Below are 20271 nucleotides of genomic sequence, written 5' to 3'. Positions count from 1 at the left end.
ACACAGGAAAAAAGGGGAAACTGTAATATTCAGAAAAGATTAACATATTGCTGGAAATTAAATTTCTTCAAAGATCTGGCAAGCATGGACATGGAACTTACAAAGATTATGTTAAGAAACATACCTAAGTTTATGCGCGTGAGATTTCTATTGTACCCGAAAACAGGTTCCTTATCTGTTTTGTGATGCCAGATCAGCTAGCTCCAGACGAGCAGAGAATAGACTGTGCTATGTGATAATTACCAGTCTCTTTCAGATAAAGTTCAAGAGGGCATACACATCTAATCAAGTAACCATTTCCTGATTAATAAGAACTACACTTTACACAAAATACTTTATGAGCAGCTGCTTTCATCAAAAAAAAAAAAAAACAAAAAAAAAAACCAAAAAAACAAAAACAAAAAAAAAACCAATAGTCAGTTTCACAGTTGAAAAGTTACACATTTAAAATATTTTACAATTCATATATATTCACCAGGTTCCCATCTCCTGATGGGCAGTGATATAAAGCAGAACAGAGGGACAGCCTTAAAGTTGATGACTCTTGACACCAGGTTTTACAGAGGACATGAAGAACCACAAAAAGTCTCAGGTTCTACCTTAAAATAGCAACCAGATTCCATTCTTCTTTTTTAAAAAATCTAATTAGAAACATCTTTAAAAACAAACAGAAGGCAAACAAACAAACAAATCAAACTCCACAGTAAAAACAATAGATTTCACATGAACAGCAGTCTAAAATCTTCACACTGAAGGTTTTTGTATAGCTGAGAATGTGGTGAAAACTGAACCATGATTTAAGAGTGTGTTTAGTTTCTTCCTTTAGAGTTGCTTTCTTTCCTTCCAAAAATAATTACTGATGAAACATCCTCAAGTGACTTAGTGAAATCATGGAGCCCAAGTCACTTACATGATTGGAAATGACAAGGATGGTCAGCTACAGAAGTGACTGGGTCCGCAGGACGTCCTGGTACTGAAGCACCTGGGAGTGAGTGGCACATTATTGCTCTCTGGAAACAGTTATCAATCACCCCAGCTTCACATCAAGTCTGGCTTTTGCCTTTTTGAATACAACCAGTCCTCCTTTTTTTTACTTATACCCTTTATAGAATATACTTTCTTTCAAATAAAATCAATGTGGTTGTAAAAGACAAAATAAGCTATGTGGCTGTGTTTTAACTGTACAGAGACCCTGGGAGGTGATACTGTGGCAACTAATGAACTAATGTTAAACACACACACACACACACACACACAATTCTATCAGTTTTGTGCAAGGAGACTCGCGGCTTTTTCTTTTCTTTTTGGCACTCGGGAAAACACAGTTCTCTATAATTCTTCAGTTCCCACCATCAAAGCTGTAGATTTGTACCATGTCACTGAGTTTGACTGTAATAATCCCTGATATAGAGAAGAATGGGATGTTAGTACCTAGCAACTGCATATCTAAGGAACACAAAGTGTTAAATGCCAAGTTTAAATAAGTTAGGAAGTTTTCTATATCTGTAAAAGAATCTATCTGGTTTTCTGCATAAAACAGAGTTAAACTCTGCTTAACTATTCCGAGACAGTTTACAGAACTAAGTTCCCCTAATGTTCAGGTTTATTTTTCTTGTTGGCAATACTATATACATGCTTTAGTGAAGTACCTAAATCTTCAGTAATTATGCCCTTTAAGGGTTCTAAAGTAGGCAGATACTAAGAGTATTTTTATTAGAGTCCCCTGTTCACTATTCAAAACTTCTACATAGGCGTCTGACCTCACAGTGAGCGCTTGGTTAAAGGGATCCTGCTTTCTAGAGTGTACAGTGTGCGCTCTTCATAACTGCTCTCCAGTAACGCCTAAGCTAGGAACGGCCAGTAAATTATTGCACTTTTTTTTCTTTTTATTTATTTTTTTCTTTTTTTTTCTTTTCTTTTTGGTGTGGCATCTGAATATCTGCTAAAGCTATTTTCTAGGACATGAATCATTCAAACACTGAGTAGAAATCTAGAGGGACCACTAACATTAGCCCTACATCTTGGATGGATGCTTGGCAGAATGCTCACTAATGCACTCTGTACCTGAATGGGGTTTAATGAAGCCGGAGTGAGACCTCACCACTTGGAAATGGGACATGATAGTAAAATGTGTTAATGTCCTACTTTTATCATTGAAATATGGATACATAGTTTACGAAGGTAAAAAAGAAAAATCATGGTTTCCAGTCTCTCATAATGTAAAAAGTCATTCGTTACTAGACCTCTGTCGAGGGATTTAAGAGTCAGTATGATAGTCTACTTTGTATTCGTTTCAGTAACTGGTTTCATATGACTGTGCCATCTCCACTGCAGATGGATGTACGATGAGGGCTTCATGTAAAAAACGGACAGCAGAGGAAGGAAAGCGTGTGCACTTCAATCTGTTCCTTAAGGAGTCATACAGGGGTATTTGGATAAATGAAATAGTGCCTGAGCCTCATCTACAGACCGAGAGATAAGCTAACCATGCTGTTACCAACGATAAAAAATTTGGGGTGCAAAACAATGCATGACTATGGGACAGATTATGTAAATAAAGAATATATATTAATGATAGTTTCTATAATATAAATAGCCTTTAATAAAAAAAAATAATCTTTTTAATAACATTAATACTCACTTCTATTTTCTGGAAAACATGCATGAAAAAAAGTATTCAATTGCAAAAGGAGAAACAATCAGCTTAAAGTGAATACTGTACAAGTCAGGAACGGGAGCTCCCTACTGCCTCTCCTCTGGTTACTGCTGTACTTGATGCAAGCCCAGAATTTCCCTAGGAAATAAGTCAGATCCTTGTAAATACTGTCCAGAGAGAAAAACAACAAAAAACAAAACCCAACAAAAATGCCTGTGTCTGCAGGTATCATTTGTGACTGCTTTCAAAATGGCAGGTGAGACCCCCCAGGTCCATCAAAGGGTTGTTTGTTCAAAACAAAAAGTGAATCCCTTCACCCCAAGAGTTGTTCCTCATTAAGCAGGGAGTCAAAATACCCACTTGAAATCGTAAGTCTGAACAGCAATGGGAAAATCAGAATTTTCATTCTTCTCCAATTTCATGTAACTTAATATAAGCTTCAGCTTACTCAGACCTACAGCAGTCGTAGCCTGGGGTGTGTCCACATCTTAGAACACTGGCAGACAAACAACAGCATTCTCTTTTTGTCTCCATCATTTGTATGTATTTTGGGGATTTTTGTTTTGTTTTTTTAAAAAAAGATACAAACAATCTTCAAAGTTTACCTTTTTTTGGACTTAAGGCATAACATGAAATTGCTCATTATTCTAAAGCTGAATTTTGAAATAACTAGTTTAGTGCTATCAAACCCTGTTTGTGTGTACAGTGTTTCCATTATTGAGCACGTTGTTTATGTTCTCGCTCGAGTCCTAATGTTCCTGACTGTGCCGTCCCATGCCCCCGTCCACCTGCTGCCACTCACTGCCATGCAGTGGAGAAGCCGGGAGCCAGCTTGCAGTTCTCAGCTCCCATCTCAGTTCAACGCATGCTGCTTGATGGTGTGGAAGATCCAATCCATTTTTGTCGTCCAGCCACCATGATGGGCATCATTCATCTGCTTTGTGAAATATTCCAAAGCCTCTTGCTCAGTTTTGTCTAAGGCTAGAGTCTTTCGAATATACGCAATGTCATCAAAAGACTGCAGTTCTGGCATTCCGGAGCCAAGCATCATTGAGAAAAGGTTGATGAAGAGATTGGCATGCTGCCGAATTGCTAGGTAAGCCTTGTAACACATCTCCTGAAACCTGTAAGCGAGAAGAACGTCTGGTCAGTGTGTGACTGATACACTGGCATTATAGGATCAGCACAGCTGTCTTGGACAGGGTCTAACAAGTAGTATTCCTCTCCCCAGCTCACACTACTCTAGAGTGTGCACTCTGCCCATCAGGCCCCTGAAACAGTGTTTGGAGCACTGGAATTCAGTATTAATTACATGTCTGAACTGGTCTGTACAACAGCAAGGTTTCAAGGGTTTAGGTACCTAAAATCAAGGGACTTACACACAACAGATTTCTATAGAAGACCTTTGAAATCTAACAATATAAACTAACAATATACCAAGGTGGTCAGAAAACCAACAAATATGGGTAAGAATTATTGCTTGCTGGCTTTATTCAGGTTGGAACCAAAAAACCGTGTTGTAAGCACTACACATTACTAGACAAAATAAAGTACAGTCAAATTATTTAACAACAGCCAATAATTAGAGTGTGTTTTAAGCTTTAAGGATTACTTCCTTTGAAGGCCTTGTTTAGCTCAATGAATGAAGTCCTCTCCACCCACACCCTCCACATCAGAGAAAAGAGAAAATCGAATCCTGCCTCTTCTCCAGTCAGCACCCCGCCCCAGTGTGCAGACAGTGCCCTTTGGGCTCACCTCTCAAACTCTCTTGTCTTTGTGTACTCTTGTGCTCCTTTACTAATCACTATTAAGAAATCCTGCGTCAAAACAAACGGCACACGTTCCCGTTTATAGCCAAATTTTTTCTTCTTGTGATCCAAAAAGTGACCAAAATCTATATGAAACAGCTTTTAAAAATAAGAAATTACATTTTAGTTTAACATGCAGACACAAAAAGTCTTGACTTAATATATCTTAAGATGCAGAAGGCAATCTAAAGGCCACTACCTGTCCATCATCTTTCACCATGATGTTGCTGTTGTGCCGGTCTCCAATTCCCAAGATAAAGGTTGCCACACAGTACCCAGCGCAGGACCGAGTGAACAGGTCAATGGCTGCATCATATCTACAGCAAGAAAATGCACACCTCATGGGTGGGGAGGAAACGGAGTGGCTGGGGCCAAACTGGGAAAATATAGCTGACATTTCTTGTTAACATAGGGGGTGGGAGAGTTGGGGAGGATTAAGTGTGTATGAAGGCCTGAGAAGTTCTGAGACTCTAAAGTTCTCAAGATATATATTTTTTTTTATGTTCCTTAGAATCCTAAGTGTAATTCTTACCAGAATAAAAGAAATATCCATCGTTAAGTCTCTTTCTCCATGGTATAGGTTTAAGGGAGCCAGAGTCTGAGCTTGGTCTTCACATTTGTGTAGTAGTACTTTCATCAGCCAAATTATCTGAATAGCTCTACAGTCCCCAGTATTTCTTACACTGTATCCCAGGCAACCCTTAAACTCACAGAGGCTCCTGGGTTAGCCTCTTGAGTGCTGGAATAAGCCACAATACCCAGGAGAAAATTAATTAAAAAAATAAAGATAAGGTCTCACTATATGCCCTGGCCAGCCTGGAACTCCCTATGTAGACTAGGCTGGCCTCAAACACAAGAGACATCTGCCTGCCTGTCTCTCTATGTAGCTCAGGCTGGTCTGGAACTGAAAGTCCACCTGCTTTTACTCCCTACGTAATGGGATTAAAGGTATATGCCACCACTGATAGCTTTGGAAATTTACTTCTAAAATATCATTTTGTAAAAAAAAAAAAAAACTTGAATATATAATATTACTTTAAAAATTATTTTTACTTCTAATTATTTATCTATGTAGTGTAGGTGCCAGGAGGTCAAAACAGGACATCAGTTTCCTGTGAGGTACCCATGTGGTACTGGGAACTGAAGTCCAGTCCTCCTAACTGGTGCACTAAATGTTCATTTCCTTATAAGGATTAAATGTAAGAGAATGAGAGACACCAGGTGAATTGATTACAAGCAATTCTTGTTCATTCACAATAGCCTCCAATGTTTCAAAAGTTCAGTCTATTTCTCCTGCATTCAGTGGTTTTGTCCTTAGTCACGAACCACCAGCATCCCCAGAAGCATGGGAGCAAACTCACATCTCGCCCTTGTTCTTGTCCTTGAGCCACTGATGCAGCGTGTGGCTGTTGAACTGCAGCGCCCCCTTCAGGCCTCCTTTGCACTGAATCTGCATGATGGTGTGAGAGTTTCTCACCACCTCGATGAGACCCACACAGTCCCCAATGGATAGACAGCCATAAGGTAGCATGCTGGAAATTGACAAAGGCAGAATTTTAAAATAGCAAATATTTCTAATTAAAATAAAAATATAATTTTCCTACTTCGCCCTTTAACCATTCCTCATGCACATTCTGTTGCTCTATCTCAAATTCACTGATTCTACTTTCTTGTTATGTTAAGTACAACTTAATCAGTCCATGTAATATAATGTCACTTATGTTTGTTTTCAGGGCAAACCACTCTGGATTGGACAATTTAGAAGCTCTTCCACCTGGGGACATTGTCTCCCACTTTGAGCATTTCTTAGTTGCCTACAGTCTGTGTCTAGGTTGAGGCCTCCGGTGATTTCTCTCTCCTTCATTAGTGTGTCAACTGGTGCCATCTTTGTTCATGTCTTGTAAAACTGAAAAGAGGCTTAAATCTCTACATTAATTAGTAAGTTTGCCACACAAATGACCTTTGTCTTAACATACTCTTTACTCTTTTAAATTGACAAACCTATTCCTAAAAAACTAGCCCATTTAAAATCAAATCATTGTGTTCTAATGTGCCATTTTTTATGGAACAAACCCACCTCTAGTAAGTAAAGCTGTGAGGGGAACTGGATAGACAGATGGTTAAAAGCACTGGCTGCTCTTCCACACAACCCAGGTTTGGTTCCCAGCACCCACATGGTAGCTCACAGACATCTGTAACTGCAGTTCTTAGGGATCCTTCTGCCTTGTGGTGGTTTGAATATGCTTGGCCCAGAGAATGGCACTATTAGGAGGCATGGCCTTGTTAGAGGAAGCATGTCAACATTGGGGGTGGGCTTTGAGACCCTTCTCCTAGCTGCCTGGAAGCCAGTCTTCTTCTGTTTGCCTTTGGAACAAGATGTAGAACTCTCAGCACCACAGTACCATGCCTGCCTGGGTACTGCCATGCTCCCGCCTTGATGATAATGGAATGAACCTCTGAACCTCTAAGCCAGCCCTGATTAAATGTTTTCCTTTATAAAAGTTGCCTTGGTCATGGTGACTCTTCTTAGCAGTGGAAACCCTAACTAAGACAGACCTCAATGGGTACCAGGAATGCATGTGGTATACATACATACATGCAGCAAACACTCATCTACATAAAGCAGAATAAAGTTAAAAAAGTGAGAAGACTGACTTTTACATTCTTTCAAAAAATTATTTTTGGGTCTGGGTTTGATGGCCAACTATATTTTTAAAAAGAAATTAATTCATTCATCAATTAATTTTTGTCTATATGTGTACCTGTGTGAGTTTATGTGCTGCCACTTTGGTCCTCCACAAGAACATCACCTGTTGTCAAGACTGCTGCATCTCTTCAGCCCCAGTGCCAGCTGCTTTCCTATGCATTTCTGTACGTAATACACATGAGCAAGTGTATGTGGATGCTCGTTTTGTTTTCCTTTTTGAAATAGGGTCTTGCTTGGGGTTTAGACCTCAAATTCAAGATGTTCCTGTCTCAGCTTCCCAGGTACATGGCTTACAGGTATATGCTACCATACTTAGTTTTACATGTGAAGCTTAACTAAGTACATGAAGAAGCATGTACATACAGGTAGCCAGAAAAAGGAAGAATAATGTGCTGGTTTTCCTTGATAGTATTCTATAGTTTATTAAGATACTGAGGTGCAATGTGGACTGCAGAGCTGCATCAATAAACTTGATGGTTACATCTAAACTGACTTGTGTTTGTGTGATTTAACATTAAGGACATTATGGGCTCCTGTACTACTCATTAAGAAGATAGGTGTCCACCTTCACCTCCTGCCAACCCCCTGCCTCAGTCTCAAGTATGGATTACAGCTGTGCACATCATGTCCGGCCACAAGTGCCAACGCTACTACTGATTTCATTTATAAAGTCTAAGCTGGGGAATATTTTTTCACAATTCTAATATTTCCTCTGAAATTCAAATTTAATTACTGGCAACAGAACTAACATAGTTGTTTCCTAAAAGACACAGGAAGGGTGTTTACTTTCAAATAAAACACCTGTCAAATAGCCAAACTGAATTACGGCTTGTCCTTAGATGTTTAAGTTTTGGTATTTTTGGAACAGGGCTTTGATATGTCCAGATTGGCCCAATTTCTCTGCCTTAGTAATCTGACTGCAGGGCTTATAGGCCAAGTCTCTGCACGTCATTATCAGCTGGTTTTTAAAGTAAAAATGGAATTCCATGAAAAAGCACTTAGTTCTTCAACTTACATCCATAAATGCTCTTCTGTGATCTGACCATATTTGTGCATATGGATGTGGTTTTAGGTACTTTTGTCTTGTACTTAGTATTAAAGAAACACACAGTGTGTGCAGTCAAGGAGTGGCCATTGACCTGACAGCTGCACATCTCTGGAGCCCTCTTCTTCTGTGGTCAGCACAGCTGAAAGGAGTTGGAGAGCTGAAGAGAGCTTTGACGTCAGACATAGAAATGCAGAGTGCTGGTTTTCAGTCTTGTGTTGGTCTAGTTTTTCCTCACTGTGCTCTCTTTCCTTCCTTTTAGAATGATAATGTATACTCTGTACTAGTGTATGTTGGAAGTATGTAAATGTGTTTTGATTGAAAAGGGGATTACAGTTAAGAGATTGCCTTGGGTCTCAGAAGAGACTCTGAACTTAAACAGTGGAGGTGGCAAAAGACTTAAGAAAACTTTGAAGTAAGGCTAACTGTGTTTTGCACTCTGATATAGCTATACACGGATGAAGGCCAGTGAGTGCAATGTCCTGCTCTGAATGTCCCTCAGAGGCTCTCATGTATCTGCATACTTAATCCCCAGTTGATGAGCTATTCAGGAGGGAATAGGAGGTGTGGCCTTGTTGGAGGAGGTGTGTCAGGTGTGGGTTTTGAGGTTTCAAATGCACACTATGAGAGCACAGAACATTCTGCAGTTAGGCAGGGAGAGAATACAGTTGACCACACACACACACAAAACCAAAAACTTGGGGAGAGCAAAGAAACTGATAAAAACTTCAGTTGCTTTCCTAAGCTTTGCTAAAAATTGATAAAATGTAGCTTTAGAATTAGTGAATTTCTATGATGAAACTAATTTCTGAAAAATATTTTTTAGGTTTGTGTGTGTATGTATGTATGCATGCACATATATGCATGTGGGTACTTGTGGAAAGAGGGTGCTGAATCCCCTAGAGTTGGAGTCATAGGCAGTTGTGAACCACCCAACTCCCAAACAAACTCTGCTCCTCTGCAGGTACAGCAAGTGCTTCCTAACCACGGCGTCTGTTCTAATCTTAATGGTGATACTCCAGGGATGGGCAGCCTTAAAAGCACTCATGAGAAACTTCTTTCCACTTCTTCTCCTCAGCTATTGGGCCAAGCAAGAGAACAAAGGAAGGCAGCCAAGAATGCCTCCTCCTCCTCCTAGTCACTACTGTGCAGCTTTGTTTTTTGTTTTATTTGCTTGTTTTTGCAAACATTTTTAATATAGGCCTCTAGAGGTTTCTACCATTAAGACTTCAGTTAATTCTCTTAAGATGATTTCAACCCATGCTCTGATTACCTACCGAAGGTCAAGGCCTTGGTTTTGCCAGATGTTCTCCATGATTCGGATGATCTGAAGGGTTAGCATATCTTGCCTTAAGTCTGAAATTCAAACACATGCCACCACTTAGCACCATGGCACCACTGTTTTCAGGTGGGAATAAAGAAATGTATTCCATCTTCATAAGATAGCAGTACTTAAATTTTTTTAATCCACTTCTAACTATTTGCACAATCACCTGGGTAACAAGATATTTCAGAAAGTTCCGAGTCTACTTAAAATATTTATCTTTATGAAGAACGGAGTCTAAATTTGGTTATAATGAAATATTGGGGGCAACAGCACTCACTGCTAGTTTGTTCTTCTTGTAAGTCACTGGTTAGCACACCCCCCCACCCCCCACAGCCTGTTCTCCACATGAATGGCCTCTCAGAAGACTGCACTCTTTTGTAAACAGCTGTGGAAATGTCTTCATCTAAACTTTAAGCTATAAGAGGGCAGGCTCTGCCATAGTTCAGTACACAGATGCTTAAGGAATGGCTGCTATGGAAACCACCCTTGCATACAGGAAGTAAGTCAAGGCAGACAATTCCAAGGCTCCTGATTCTGAAGGAGATCAAATTTCAGCTCAATTGGGAAAGAGTGATACTAGGCTGACCGTCATCTGAAGGTTGAGATCAGGTCCTGACTGCCAACCTATTTAAAGACTTCTCTGAGATGGTATTTTTTGAAACACAGTCTCAAGCAGCCCAGGCTGGCCTTCAATTTGCTATGTAGCTGTAGAAGACCTTGAACATCTGATCTTCCTGCCTTCATTTCCCAAGTGCTGATTACAGCTGTGTGCCTATGTCCAGCTCAAACAACTCTGATGGGGAGACTGTTTCAATGTAGTTTCAAGACCATCTTTACTCATTTTAGTTCTGCCTATTCCCCTGCCTCCATCTGGCCTTTCTTTGGGCGATTTCTTAAGTGTATACACACACATACACACACACACACACACACACACACACACACACACACACACACACACACACACACACACGTTTTTCTCCCACTAGTTTGGCTTCTGTCAGTTTAATTCATAGCCTGACCCAGGAAGGAATAAGGGCAGAGACCTGCTACTTTTGCTTTCCTACTCACTGGGGGAATGGGGAGGAGTACCAGACTCAGAATTACAGGAGTCAACTTTCAGTTATCTTACCTGGTTGCTAAGATTCAGAACAAGTGAATTCCTTATGGCAGGAGGGCCTACTTTCAAGGCAGATGAGGGGAGCTGAGAAGTGTCTGCATATGCCTACTCTCTGCAGACCAAAATCATTAAAGCATACATCCCCACTCCCCAAACTCCTTCACACACACACTGTAAAATACAGGACATCAATATTCTAGATTTTCTAAAGCACTCCTTAAACGGTTGACAGGTCGCCATGGCTCATAAATATTCTGTGTATAGAGACAGCAACATGCACACAGCATGAGCTCACTGTGCTCTCCTTACCATCGCCGTTTTTAAAGATGATCTCATTGTTCTGAAACAGTAGCTCTGACATGATGTCCGGGTTCTCCCAATTCAACCACAGTGGCCTTTTAGCAGAGGACATAATTCGACACTCTTCAAGCCTATAGAATAGTTGAAGACTTTACCAGGCACCATAACTTTTTATACTTTTGATCTTTGGGTTTATTTAAAATGCACACACAATATAACTTTATGAAGTGTTGTAAGAATTAAGACTTAAAAAAAACATTAATCTTAAAAATGTTTATATACATTTTCAGCCAGTCTAAAAATACATAATTGGTTTTATATAGACCATTCTCAACTTCTTGTCTGTGACAGAGAACTTCTAACCATAGAAAGATTTAAACTATTATGAAAGTAACAGAAACTACATAAAAGTAGCTCTAGTTTAAGGCTATTTTACTATTGCTGTTTTATAAGAATAAGAGGGTTGGATTGACATATGTAAATATTATATTATATGTAAATATATGTACATAAAAATTATATGTAAAATACTTAATAAAGCATATCAACAAAGGGCATTAACTTTACCTGAGGTTTCCTAGTTGGTGAGCAGGATTTAGAGGGGACAGAAAACCCTGCAAAGCATCCATAAAATCTGGCTGTCTCATCTGTTCAACCAAAAACTTCATCTGTACCTGGTAACAAAGCACAGCCCGGATGAGAAGTGCAGTTCTCAAGGGGAAAGTAGCAGCTGCTTCCTTTGACACTGGGAATGCAGCAGTGATGGGAGCTTCAGCTCCCTGGGCCAGGTGAACTGATGACTGGGAAGTCCATGATCCGAGCAGTTTTACTGGAGAACAGCCAGGGTAGGAGCATGGTTCTAGAAGACAAGCTCTGCCGGTTGACATGACTCTAAGCAAAGTTTCTCAAGTACTGCTTGCTGACCAACGGTGGCGTTTGTACATGAACGTGCATTAAAACCCTGCCTTGCCACTTGTACACTAGTTGCTTCCACAGCTGAGTTGAGTAAGTAAAGGCAGACTACTGAGAGTCTGCTGCTCCTTATTTGAGGAAAAGGAAAAGACCAGGCTACTTTAGATCTGAGCTTAATATTCTTACTTTTAGGCTCATTAAAAAACTTCAAACATTTACACAGGTGAAAAAGAGTGAGGATGGAAAAATCTAGAAAAGCACTTGCTGTAGAGAATCTCACACTCCATGTAGTTTATACTTATACTATGCAGATCTATTCATCTATTCAGAACTATTAAGCAGTATCTGACATGTTTAAAGGGAATGTTCATTTATTGAAAATAAAAAATGTGATGGGACAAAGGAGACTGTGGTAGGAACGCACAGTTCTCCCACTGAAGTCTGAGGAGTGAAGTTCCCCACTTCTCTGTATTAAGTGAATGGCTAGAGATTCTCACCACCAGACTAGGCAGCTCTTTTGAGTAAAGGTAGAAGGACTGAGATCCCTGTTCTACTGCAATGTCAGCACAGGGCCCTCCACCCTCCATACAAACAGTCAGTCACAGGAACTGTAATCAAGAGCATGACTCCAGGCCTTCACCACAACCTTACTCAGGCTGTCAATGAGTTGAGTTGCTTCTTCCTTAACGAAGCCGAAGTACAAGAGTCATCATGAAATATGAAAACTCGGGCACAGAGTAGTACATGCTTAAGAAATTATCTTTTTCAAAAATCCTGCAATATAACTATTTTTTTCTAAATTTCAAAGCAGTGCCCTGTTGTTCAGGATCACACATCAGAAAGAGTATAATTTTTTCTAATTTGTATTTTTTTATATTTATTTACTTACTCATTTACATGTATCACACAAGACAGTACACCAAATCTTGGTTCACGTGCTGCTGGGACTGAACTTGTGTGTGCCACTCATATGACGTCAACAGCTACACCCTGGCCTGTCTCATGTATTCTCTAATAATCTCTATTTCAATTGATATGCTGCACTTTCAAAGACTCAATTCAATCACATATTTTAAGGCCTCTAAATTAACACAGTAAGTTTCTTCTAAATTGATTACACTAACTTTAAAAAAAAGTTGTTTTTCTTTCCAATATTATTAACATAGATGTTGGGGAAAAACTAACTCTGTACTGCTAATGTATGATCTTTGGCATCGGGACTTGCTGGTAAATGGATTCTGCTACTTCACTGGAGGAAGGCAACGCTTGCTTTTCAGCAGGCAGTAGTGAGAGAAGAAGTGTTCTTGGGTGGAAAGGGCCCGAGAACCCTGAATGTGACAGGTGTTTACTAAGTCCAGTTAAACTCACTTCTACTGATTTCAGAATCATTACCAAGATTATAAATAAGAGAAAAATCATTACTTACAGATATATAAAATGGACACAGAGTGGCTACCCCTTATGCTCAAAGGAGGTGACAGGTGCTTTGCCTGTCATGTGATTAGCTTCTTTCTCATGAGCTATGTTTAAAGTATTGTTTCTATTTTAAAGTTGAGGAAAATGAGGCCTAGGAACCTACATAATATATCTACCACACAACTGGCAGGCAGTAGAACTCAAATCCAAACTTTAGGTACTAACTGCACTGGGCTCCAACCTCAAGGGAAGTCTTCAAAACCAATGCGACAGCCATTCACACACACCTTTTGTGTCTCATCCTTCTTCTCCTGCTTGAGGATGTCAGTTAGGTTGATGAGCTTCTCCATGGCCTCTACTTGTCTGTTCAGGTGCTTCAGATACATCCCACAGGCACGGCAGTAGGACTCCAACAGCAGGCCAAACCTCTGACTGACAGTCTTATTGTGCATCTCAGATCTACAAGAATAGACAAAATCTATCTATGTGTATAGACAGTCTTTTAATGTTTTGCTTGCACTGATGCCTGTGTACCATGTACATTCAATACCTGTGGAAGCCAGAAGAGTGAACTATTGTGAGCTGTCACGGGAGTCCTGGGGAGTCAACTCAGGTCCTAGGAGAGAGCCACTGCTCTAATACCTGAACTGTCTCTCCAGCCCTTCAAGTAGTTTTGTCTGTTTGAAGCCTGGTATTTGCCATTATTATTCTGAATTCCTAGGTAAGATTTTTATTTTGGGACAATGTCATCTATGTACATGGTGAAACCTATCACAACATTAATTTGCATCTTGGAGATTTTACTTGGCTCAAAATAGAAGTAAATCCTTAAAAAATATTTGTACAAATTACACAGAATTCAGTTCTGATTTATGTTGGTTATTTAATTCCAAAAAAAGCACTGTGCAACAGCCTGCAGCACAGAACAGCTTTCCAGACAAATGCAGTGGCAAGATTCACGTTCTTACTAGGGAGGTGAGGTGCACATATCTGAGAAACTTGGTAGGGAAATAATCTGACTTACTTTAAATGCCAAAAGAAAAAATGGCCAATCCTTTGATTTGTCAATGCTTTCTTGAGTAAAAATCTCACAAGCAGGTTATCCAAATATTGTTCATATTTTAAGACCTGAGGAATCAGAAGAAAAGCAACAAAAATTCAGATGAATCAGGCCCATTTCTCTATGGCTGGACTTAAAAGAAAAAAATTCTACACACAAAGTAATAAATAGATTTTAAAAAGCAAAGCTAGTGTTGCTAGGTTGATGAAGCGCACGGAGGTGGAGTGAAGTCTCTCAGTTTCTGGTGTCTTACCTGTACAAGCTGAATGAGGTACTGAGAAAGTTTGTCATCTGTTAAGTATTTTTCCAAGCACCGAACGGCAAAACTCCGAACCATAGGATCTGGATAGTTACAGTCCAGGAGTTCCATGGCTTGCTCTGGTTTGATTGGAGGCCAATCTTTTACTAAGCAGTACATCTGTGAACAGAGAATAAGAGTAAATCATATGTGAAAATCTAAAACATTGTTTTAACATCTTATTTAAACTTAGCTTATATCTTAAAATTTGCTTTATATTTTTCAATTCAACTAGTTTTATATATGAAAATGATTATGACTGTTTTCTTAATTATGTCATCATAATGATTTATAGTCTATTTTTCCTCTAAATTGATTCAGATTTTCTGAGAGTTGATTTAAGCAACACATGGGTTCTTTCTGCACAAGAGCCCCTAAATAATCTCACCTGGGCCACTTCATCTCTGGAATTCCACTTGACAGACAGAAGCAATTTGGGTAGGATTTCAGGAATAGTTACACAGTAGTGTCTGTTGGGGAGATAATAAAGACCATGGTGTCATGAAGAACTAACTAACATCTTATTCCCCATCACGCATCTGTATCAAGTTCTACGCTTACTATTACTACTAGCCTATATGAAAACCCAAACTTGTGCTGAAGACTATGCTTGTACATATATTTGCATATCTATGCAGACATAGTTAAAATGGTAAAGACAAGGAATTCAAATGAAGGAGAAAGATGAGTTGACAGTTAAGAACAATTACATATACATTAGTCTGCTCTTCAGGCATTCAAATAGTTTACCTCTGTGAATTCATGAGCTAACTGCACATTCTCTACAGAGTATGAACTGCAGCTCCTTCAGTTAGATGCACCAGTGTAGGGAGCCGGTAAGACAGCACCAAGCCTGATGTGTGCACACAGTGGAAGAGGAACTGACTCCTGTAGACTGTCCTCCAGTCTCCACATGCACACTGTGTCTTATGAGACCCCCACCCCACAATAAAAAGTCAATGTAAAAAAAATGCACCAGTGTCTTAAGTAGCATTCTTCCTTCTAAGGATTGCTTCTTCCATAAGAAAACACACATGCCAATAAATCCATGAAAAACTGGTCTAACACGCAGTGCGTGTGTGTGTTTATGTGTTCCTGCTTGAACTTCACGTTTAAAAAAAATCTAGAAAAACAAACTGTCAGTCTGAGGTTACAATGCAGTGGTAGAGTATGTGCTTAGCTAGTGGAAGGCTGTAATTAAATCACTACTGTCAATTAAAAACATTTTCTTCTATAAAAGCTTGGGGAATGGGAATGTACCTAGGTTGATGTATTTCCTTAGCATGCATGAAGCTCTGGGCTTCATCCCAATTTCCAGTACCTTGTAAACCAGGTGTGGGGACACATGACTGCAATCCTAGTACTTAGGAGGTAGAGGCAGGAGACTCAGATGTTCAAAGTCATCCTTAACTACAGTTTAAGGCCAGTTTGGGCTGAAACCATGCCCCAACAAAAAAGAAAAAAACAAACAAAAAACAACTTTTAAATGTATATGTACCAACATAGGATGTTTTTCCAAAAAGAAATATCTGTATCCATACCTTTAAAAAGGTTATCATCAATAAAGAAAATAACATTTAAATTATATCCTATTTACTCTACTAGGTATGGTAAAAATATGGTTAAAAGTAACCAGGAGTGATGGGGCACACCTGTAACCCCAGCATCGGTTAGGTGGCCGAGCTGGAGGATTTTCAGGTAGAGGCAGCCTGGCTATCCACTGAGTTCAAGACTAACCTGGACTAACAGTGAGAGACTCAACCTCCAAAACAACAACCAAGTGGTCTGCTGGGTCACTCACACGGGTTCTCTGACAGGAATAAGGTCCCTCGGCCTTCTGCCTTGAGAGCCTCAATCCTCACACTTGCCTGTGGCTCCATAGGAAGTCTTTCTCTTGTTCCGTGATTTCAGACAGTGGGTCCCGAGTGCAAAGTGCTCGGAGCTGTTCCTTGTCATTTTCTCTTAGCTCATTGTCTCTGGCTAGTCTGTTACTCTGTTAAGAAAAAAGAAAGTGTGATTTTATACGGATTTCTCTGCCACGGATTTCCCAAGATTCATGAGTACATATTTAAAAAAGCAAACTGATGTTTAATAACCTCACATAGCTTATTAACTATTATAAAAACAATCTGAACTAATTTAAAGTAGGATCTGTAGAACAGATGTAGGTATGTGGCTATTATCACCACCAAGCAGAAAAACAGTGACTCCCAGCCTAGACTAGGGCAAAGGGGAAGGAAGCCAGCCTCTTCCTCTCCCTGATGAGGCCCTTCCTACGCTCCACTAACTGTAGCCTGACAGTGCATGTGATGGAAGAGAGTAAAAAGCAGCAGTGTGCTAAAATACAAATGCAAACCTTTTCCATGTTCCCTGCTAAGTCATCCTCATAACTGTCGGCAATCTTTTAAACTTAAATGTAAATTAAGAAAGATGAAAAGATGAGCTCACTCATTAAAGACCTGTCCATTTCAATATTAAGGAACTAAACGGAAAGCAACAAACTTATTATGTAATCCTAGGAAAGAAATTTATTCTCTTTAAATACAGACTATTTGCCTCCAAGTCTTTCAACAGTAAACATCCCATGTAATCCTTGAGTGTTACCAAACAAAACAACTAAACCAAACCGAGAGGGCCCATGAGACCGGCACACCGATTAGAAAAAGACGCTTGCTGACAACCTGGGTTTGATCCCTAGGACTCATATGAGGGAAGGAGAAATCTACTTCACAAAGCTGTCTCTGAGCTCCACATGTAAGCTGGGGCATGCACACCCACCTCCCACCACTAAAAAATCAGAAGACATACATAATAGGTCATCTGAACAGTGGTTGCAGACGCTTATTCATATATTATACAAAACTGTATTATTTTCTAGCTTTTTGGAACATACAAATAGAAGGAGTCTTCCTTGTTAGCTGGTCTTTATGTATTGATGCATCCTGAAGTTATACAAAAGGATGAGGAAATTCTAAGTGAACATAATCATTGAACAAGCACTTTTAAGTATGTACTGTTCCCTGTTTCATTCTTGCTGTTCACGTTACAAAACAGATCCTACGCATTCTAGTAACTGAGGTTTCTAAACAGTCAGTCTGGTCTAATGGAGAAACTGGATGAAAGCAAGGGAGAGCAATGGCCAGTGGTTAAGAGGACAGAGACAGCAGAGGAGGGGTCCAGCATGTGGGCTGGCAGCTTAGGGTGACCTAGGGGATAAATGACATGCTTAGATCTATGTTTCATGATGCCCTTTGCAGCTATTCCAAAGAAGGAAAATCAGTTAGGAGGCTACTTACTACAAGGTTCTAGACCAGAAACCTGGTATCTTAAATCATTACTAATTATCATCAGCATGCAACAGACTCCATCTGCTTCCGTATTTTTAAAACATTTATATGTTAATATGAAATTTACAGAAAAATCAGGAAAAACAATTGTACTATGTATTTTAATGAGAATTTAAGCATAATAAATTTAGTGTTTGCTCACATGTACCTCATTTTGAAATATCTTTGTCAAACTGTAAATAACACTGTCATAACACAATGTTTGACACTGATGGGTCATAAGTTTGCTGAAGACCTCAAGATGGCCATTTTTTTCATGCTCAACAATTATAAATCATTTTCATTTTCATTATTTATTTCATAATTTCATTATAAATAATTTCATTTATAAGTCATATGATCAAAGAAAAACGTCTTCAACACTGTCTTACTTTAATGGGCCTTTGGCCATTTAGAAATGCATGGAGTAAATTTTGATGTTAACAGTGTGGTGCTCAGTTCGGATGCCCAACATGACTGGACTGAGCAAGGCTCTGTTAGTAAAGCACACTATGGCTGTGAGAAGCTCTAGAGAGGGGAGGGAGGAGGAAAGCCTGCCCTGAGGTAGGAGCATCAGCTAACAGAGGGACCTGGACAGAACAAGGGAAGGAGGAGGCCTGTGTTTTCCCTACAGCCACCTGGAGCACCGCCACGAAGCTGCTTTAATCCATGTACCCTCTCCACCACGAGGAACAGCGACCCTTAAATATCAGCCAAAACATGTCTTCCCTTCCTCAAATTTCTGTTTTAGATTTTTAAAAAATTATTTTACATCTACAAATGTGTATCTGTGGTCTGTGTACATGTCTTATGCCTGCAGGTCAGACAAAGACAATGGATCACCTGGAACTGGATGGTTGTGAGTCATGATATGGACGTGTGTGTTTATATATGTGTGTGTAAAAATATTACACACACACACACATCGAATATGAATATGGGTCCTCTGCAAGAACAAGAACAAGTGCTCTAATCTGCCAAGCCATCTTTCTAGCCTAACTTCCTTGTTTTTCTCAGTGTATGCTACAGTAATAAAAAGTGATACACACACACACACACATCATGGACCATGAAAGAAATACCACATATGGGGTAGAGTTTTTGACACAAAATATAGATATTGAATCACTCCTATTTAATTCCTGACTCTGTATGAAAACAGACTCATTGTCTGTCACTGGAAATACTCTCACTCATTTTATCCTACTGAGGACATATTGTTTGATACTGCACTTACAAGTCTCGCCATCAGAGTCTGAAGCTGTGGTTCTGAGGTGGGGTGACTTTCCCTGTCTCCCATGGACTTTTGGCTATTTCTGGAGACATTTTTGATCATTAGTTTGGTGCTAGTGGTTAAGAGGCCACAGCTGTGGCTCAGCACCTTGCCACACACAGCATAATCTACAAACAGGATGCACTTGGCATTCAGTGTAGGCTGAGCCTGAGAGACAGTGATGTCCACATTCTTATGATTTTCCCAAGGAGGTAAAGTGAGAAATTCTGTCTAAAGTCTAAAACGTCCACAAAGGAGGAAAAGGCTTTATAAACGTGGCATTTGCAGCTTCACTTCAGTCTCTACACTCTTTCTGAAGTGACTACTGACCTCAGTGCTGTTCTACAGCTTTGTGTTTGGTTAGTCTTCCTTCAACATGGAAGGAATGAACCAGAAGAGCACCTTAACATCTAGGAAGACTAAGGTTCCATATTTTTTTTACACTTAGAAACATTTCTTATATATCTAAATGACAAACCAAGGTATTCTCTACATTCTATAAAAATAAATAAAACACACTACTAATTCACAAAATCTCAACCCTTACAAAGTGTTACCATTGCTCCCAAAAGAAATGCTTTTCATTTATTTTGCTTTGTTTTTACACTGTGTACACAGAAGACAACTGGCTTCAACTGCCCGGCAGTGTCCTCGGAAAGGCGCTCCTATGCACTACTATCACTATGCCTGGCCATCTCACAACCTCTGTTCAGTATTAATCAGCAAGCTTAGTTAGCAGTTCTTGATCTGACTAACTCTGGTGCTCAGGCTTAGATAACAAGGTGAACGGTTACACTGTTTCTGGAGGCCTGGACTAATGTGGTGTCATGAAGAGTTGCCTCTGCTGCCTCAAAGTTCACCTCATGTTTAAACTTTAGCCTCAACTCCAGGTACTAACTCAGGTTTTTCCTAGGCTTGATTTCCACCAGCTCAGCTCTACCACCTCAGTTATTCTCATCATGGTATTCTTCTTCCCACCCTGTGTCCTCACCACACCATGCTGTGTAACCCCAAACTTCATTA

General features: G+C 39.7%; 1 protein-coding gene across 4 annotated transcripts in view; it reads right to left on the bottom strand.

Moving 5' to 3' along the window:
• Positions 1 to 420: 420 nt before the first annotated feature.
• Positions 421 to 20271, bottom strand: part of PIK3CA (phosphatidylinositol-4,5-bisphosphate 3-kinase catalytic subunit alpha) — a 62463-nt gene continuing 42612 nt past the window's right edge. The window contains exons 10-22 of one of the 4 annotated variants that reach the window (XR_013975339.1): positions 16518 to 16642; positions 15038 to 15119; positions 14605 to 14769; positions 14316 to 14419; positions 13579 to 13750; positions 11531 to 11637; positions 10973 to 11094; positions 9494 to 9572; positions 5826 to 5996; positions 4664 to 4781; positions 4412 to 4563; positions 2642 to 3780; positions 421 to 1401 (exon numbers count right to left, since the gene is read on the bottom strand). Coding sequence is in view for 1 of the 4 variants with exons in the window: in XM_080929281.1 (XP_080785407.1) it covers positions 3510 to 3780; positions 4412 to 4563; positions 4664 to 4781; positions 5826 to 5996; positions 9494 to 9572; positions 10973 to 11094; positions 11531 to 11637; positions 13579 to 13750; positions 14316 to 14419; positions 14605 to 14769; positions 15038 to 15119; positions 16518 to 16642 (1668 nt within the window). In the remaining 3 variants the exon portion in view is untranslated. Of the gene's footprint in view, positions 3781 to 4411; positions 4564 to 4663; positions 4782 to 5825; positions 5997 to 9493; positions 9573 to 10972; positions 11095 to 11530; positions 11638 to 13578; positions 13751 to 14315; positions 14420 to 14604; positions 14770 to 15037; positions 15120 to 16517; positions 16643 to 20271 lie in introns of all 4 variants that reach the window. The other 3 variants (XR_013975340.1, XR_013975341.1, XM_080929281.1) reach the window with 3 other exon arrangements.

Source organism: Micromys minutus (genome assembly GCF_963924665.1).
Source record: "Micromys minutus genome assembly, chromosome: 15".
Classification (NCBI taxonomy): Eukaryota; Metazoa; Chordata; class Mammalia; order Rodentia; family Muridae; genus Micromys; species Micromys minutus.
Note: the sequence above shows the minus strand (reverse complement) of the source record. Positions and strands in the feature narration are given on the sequence as shown.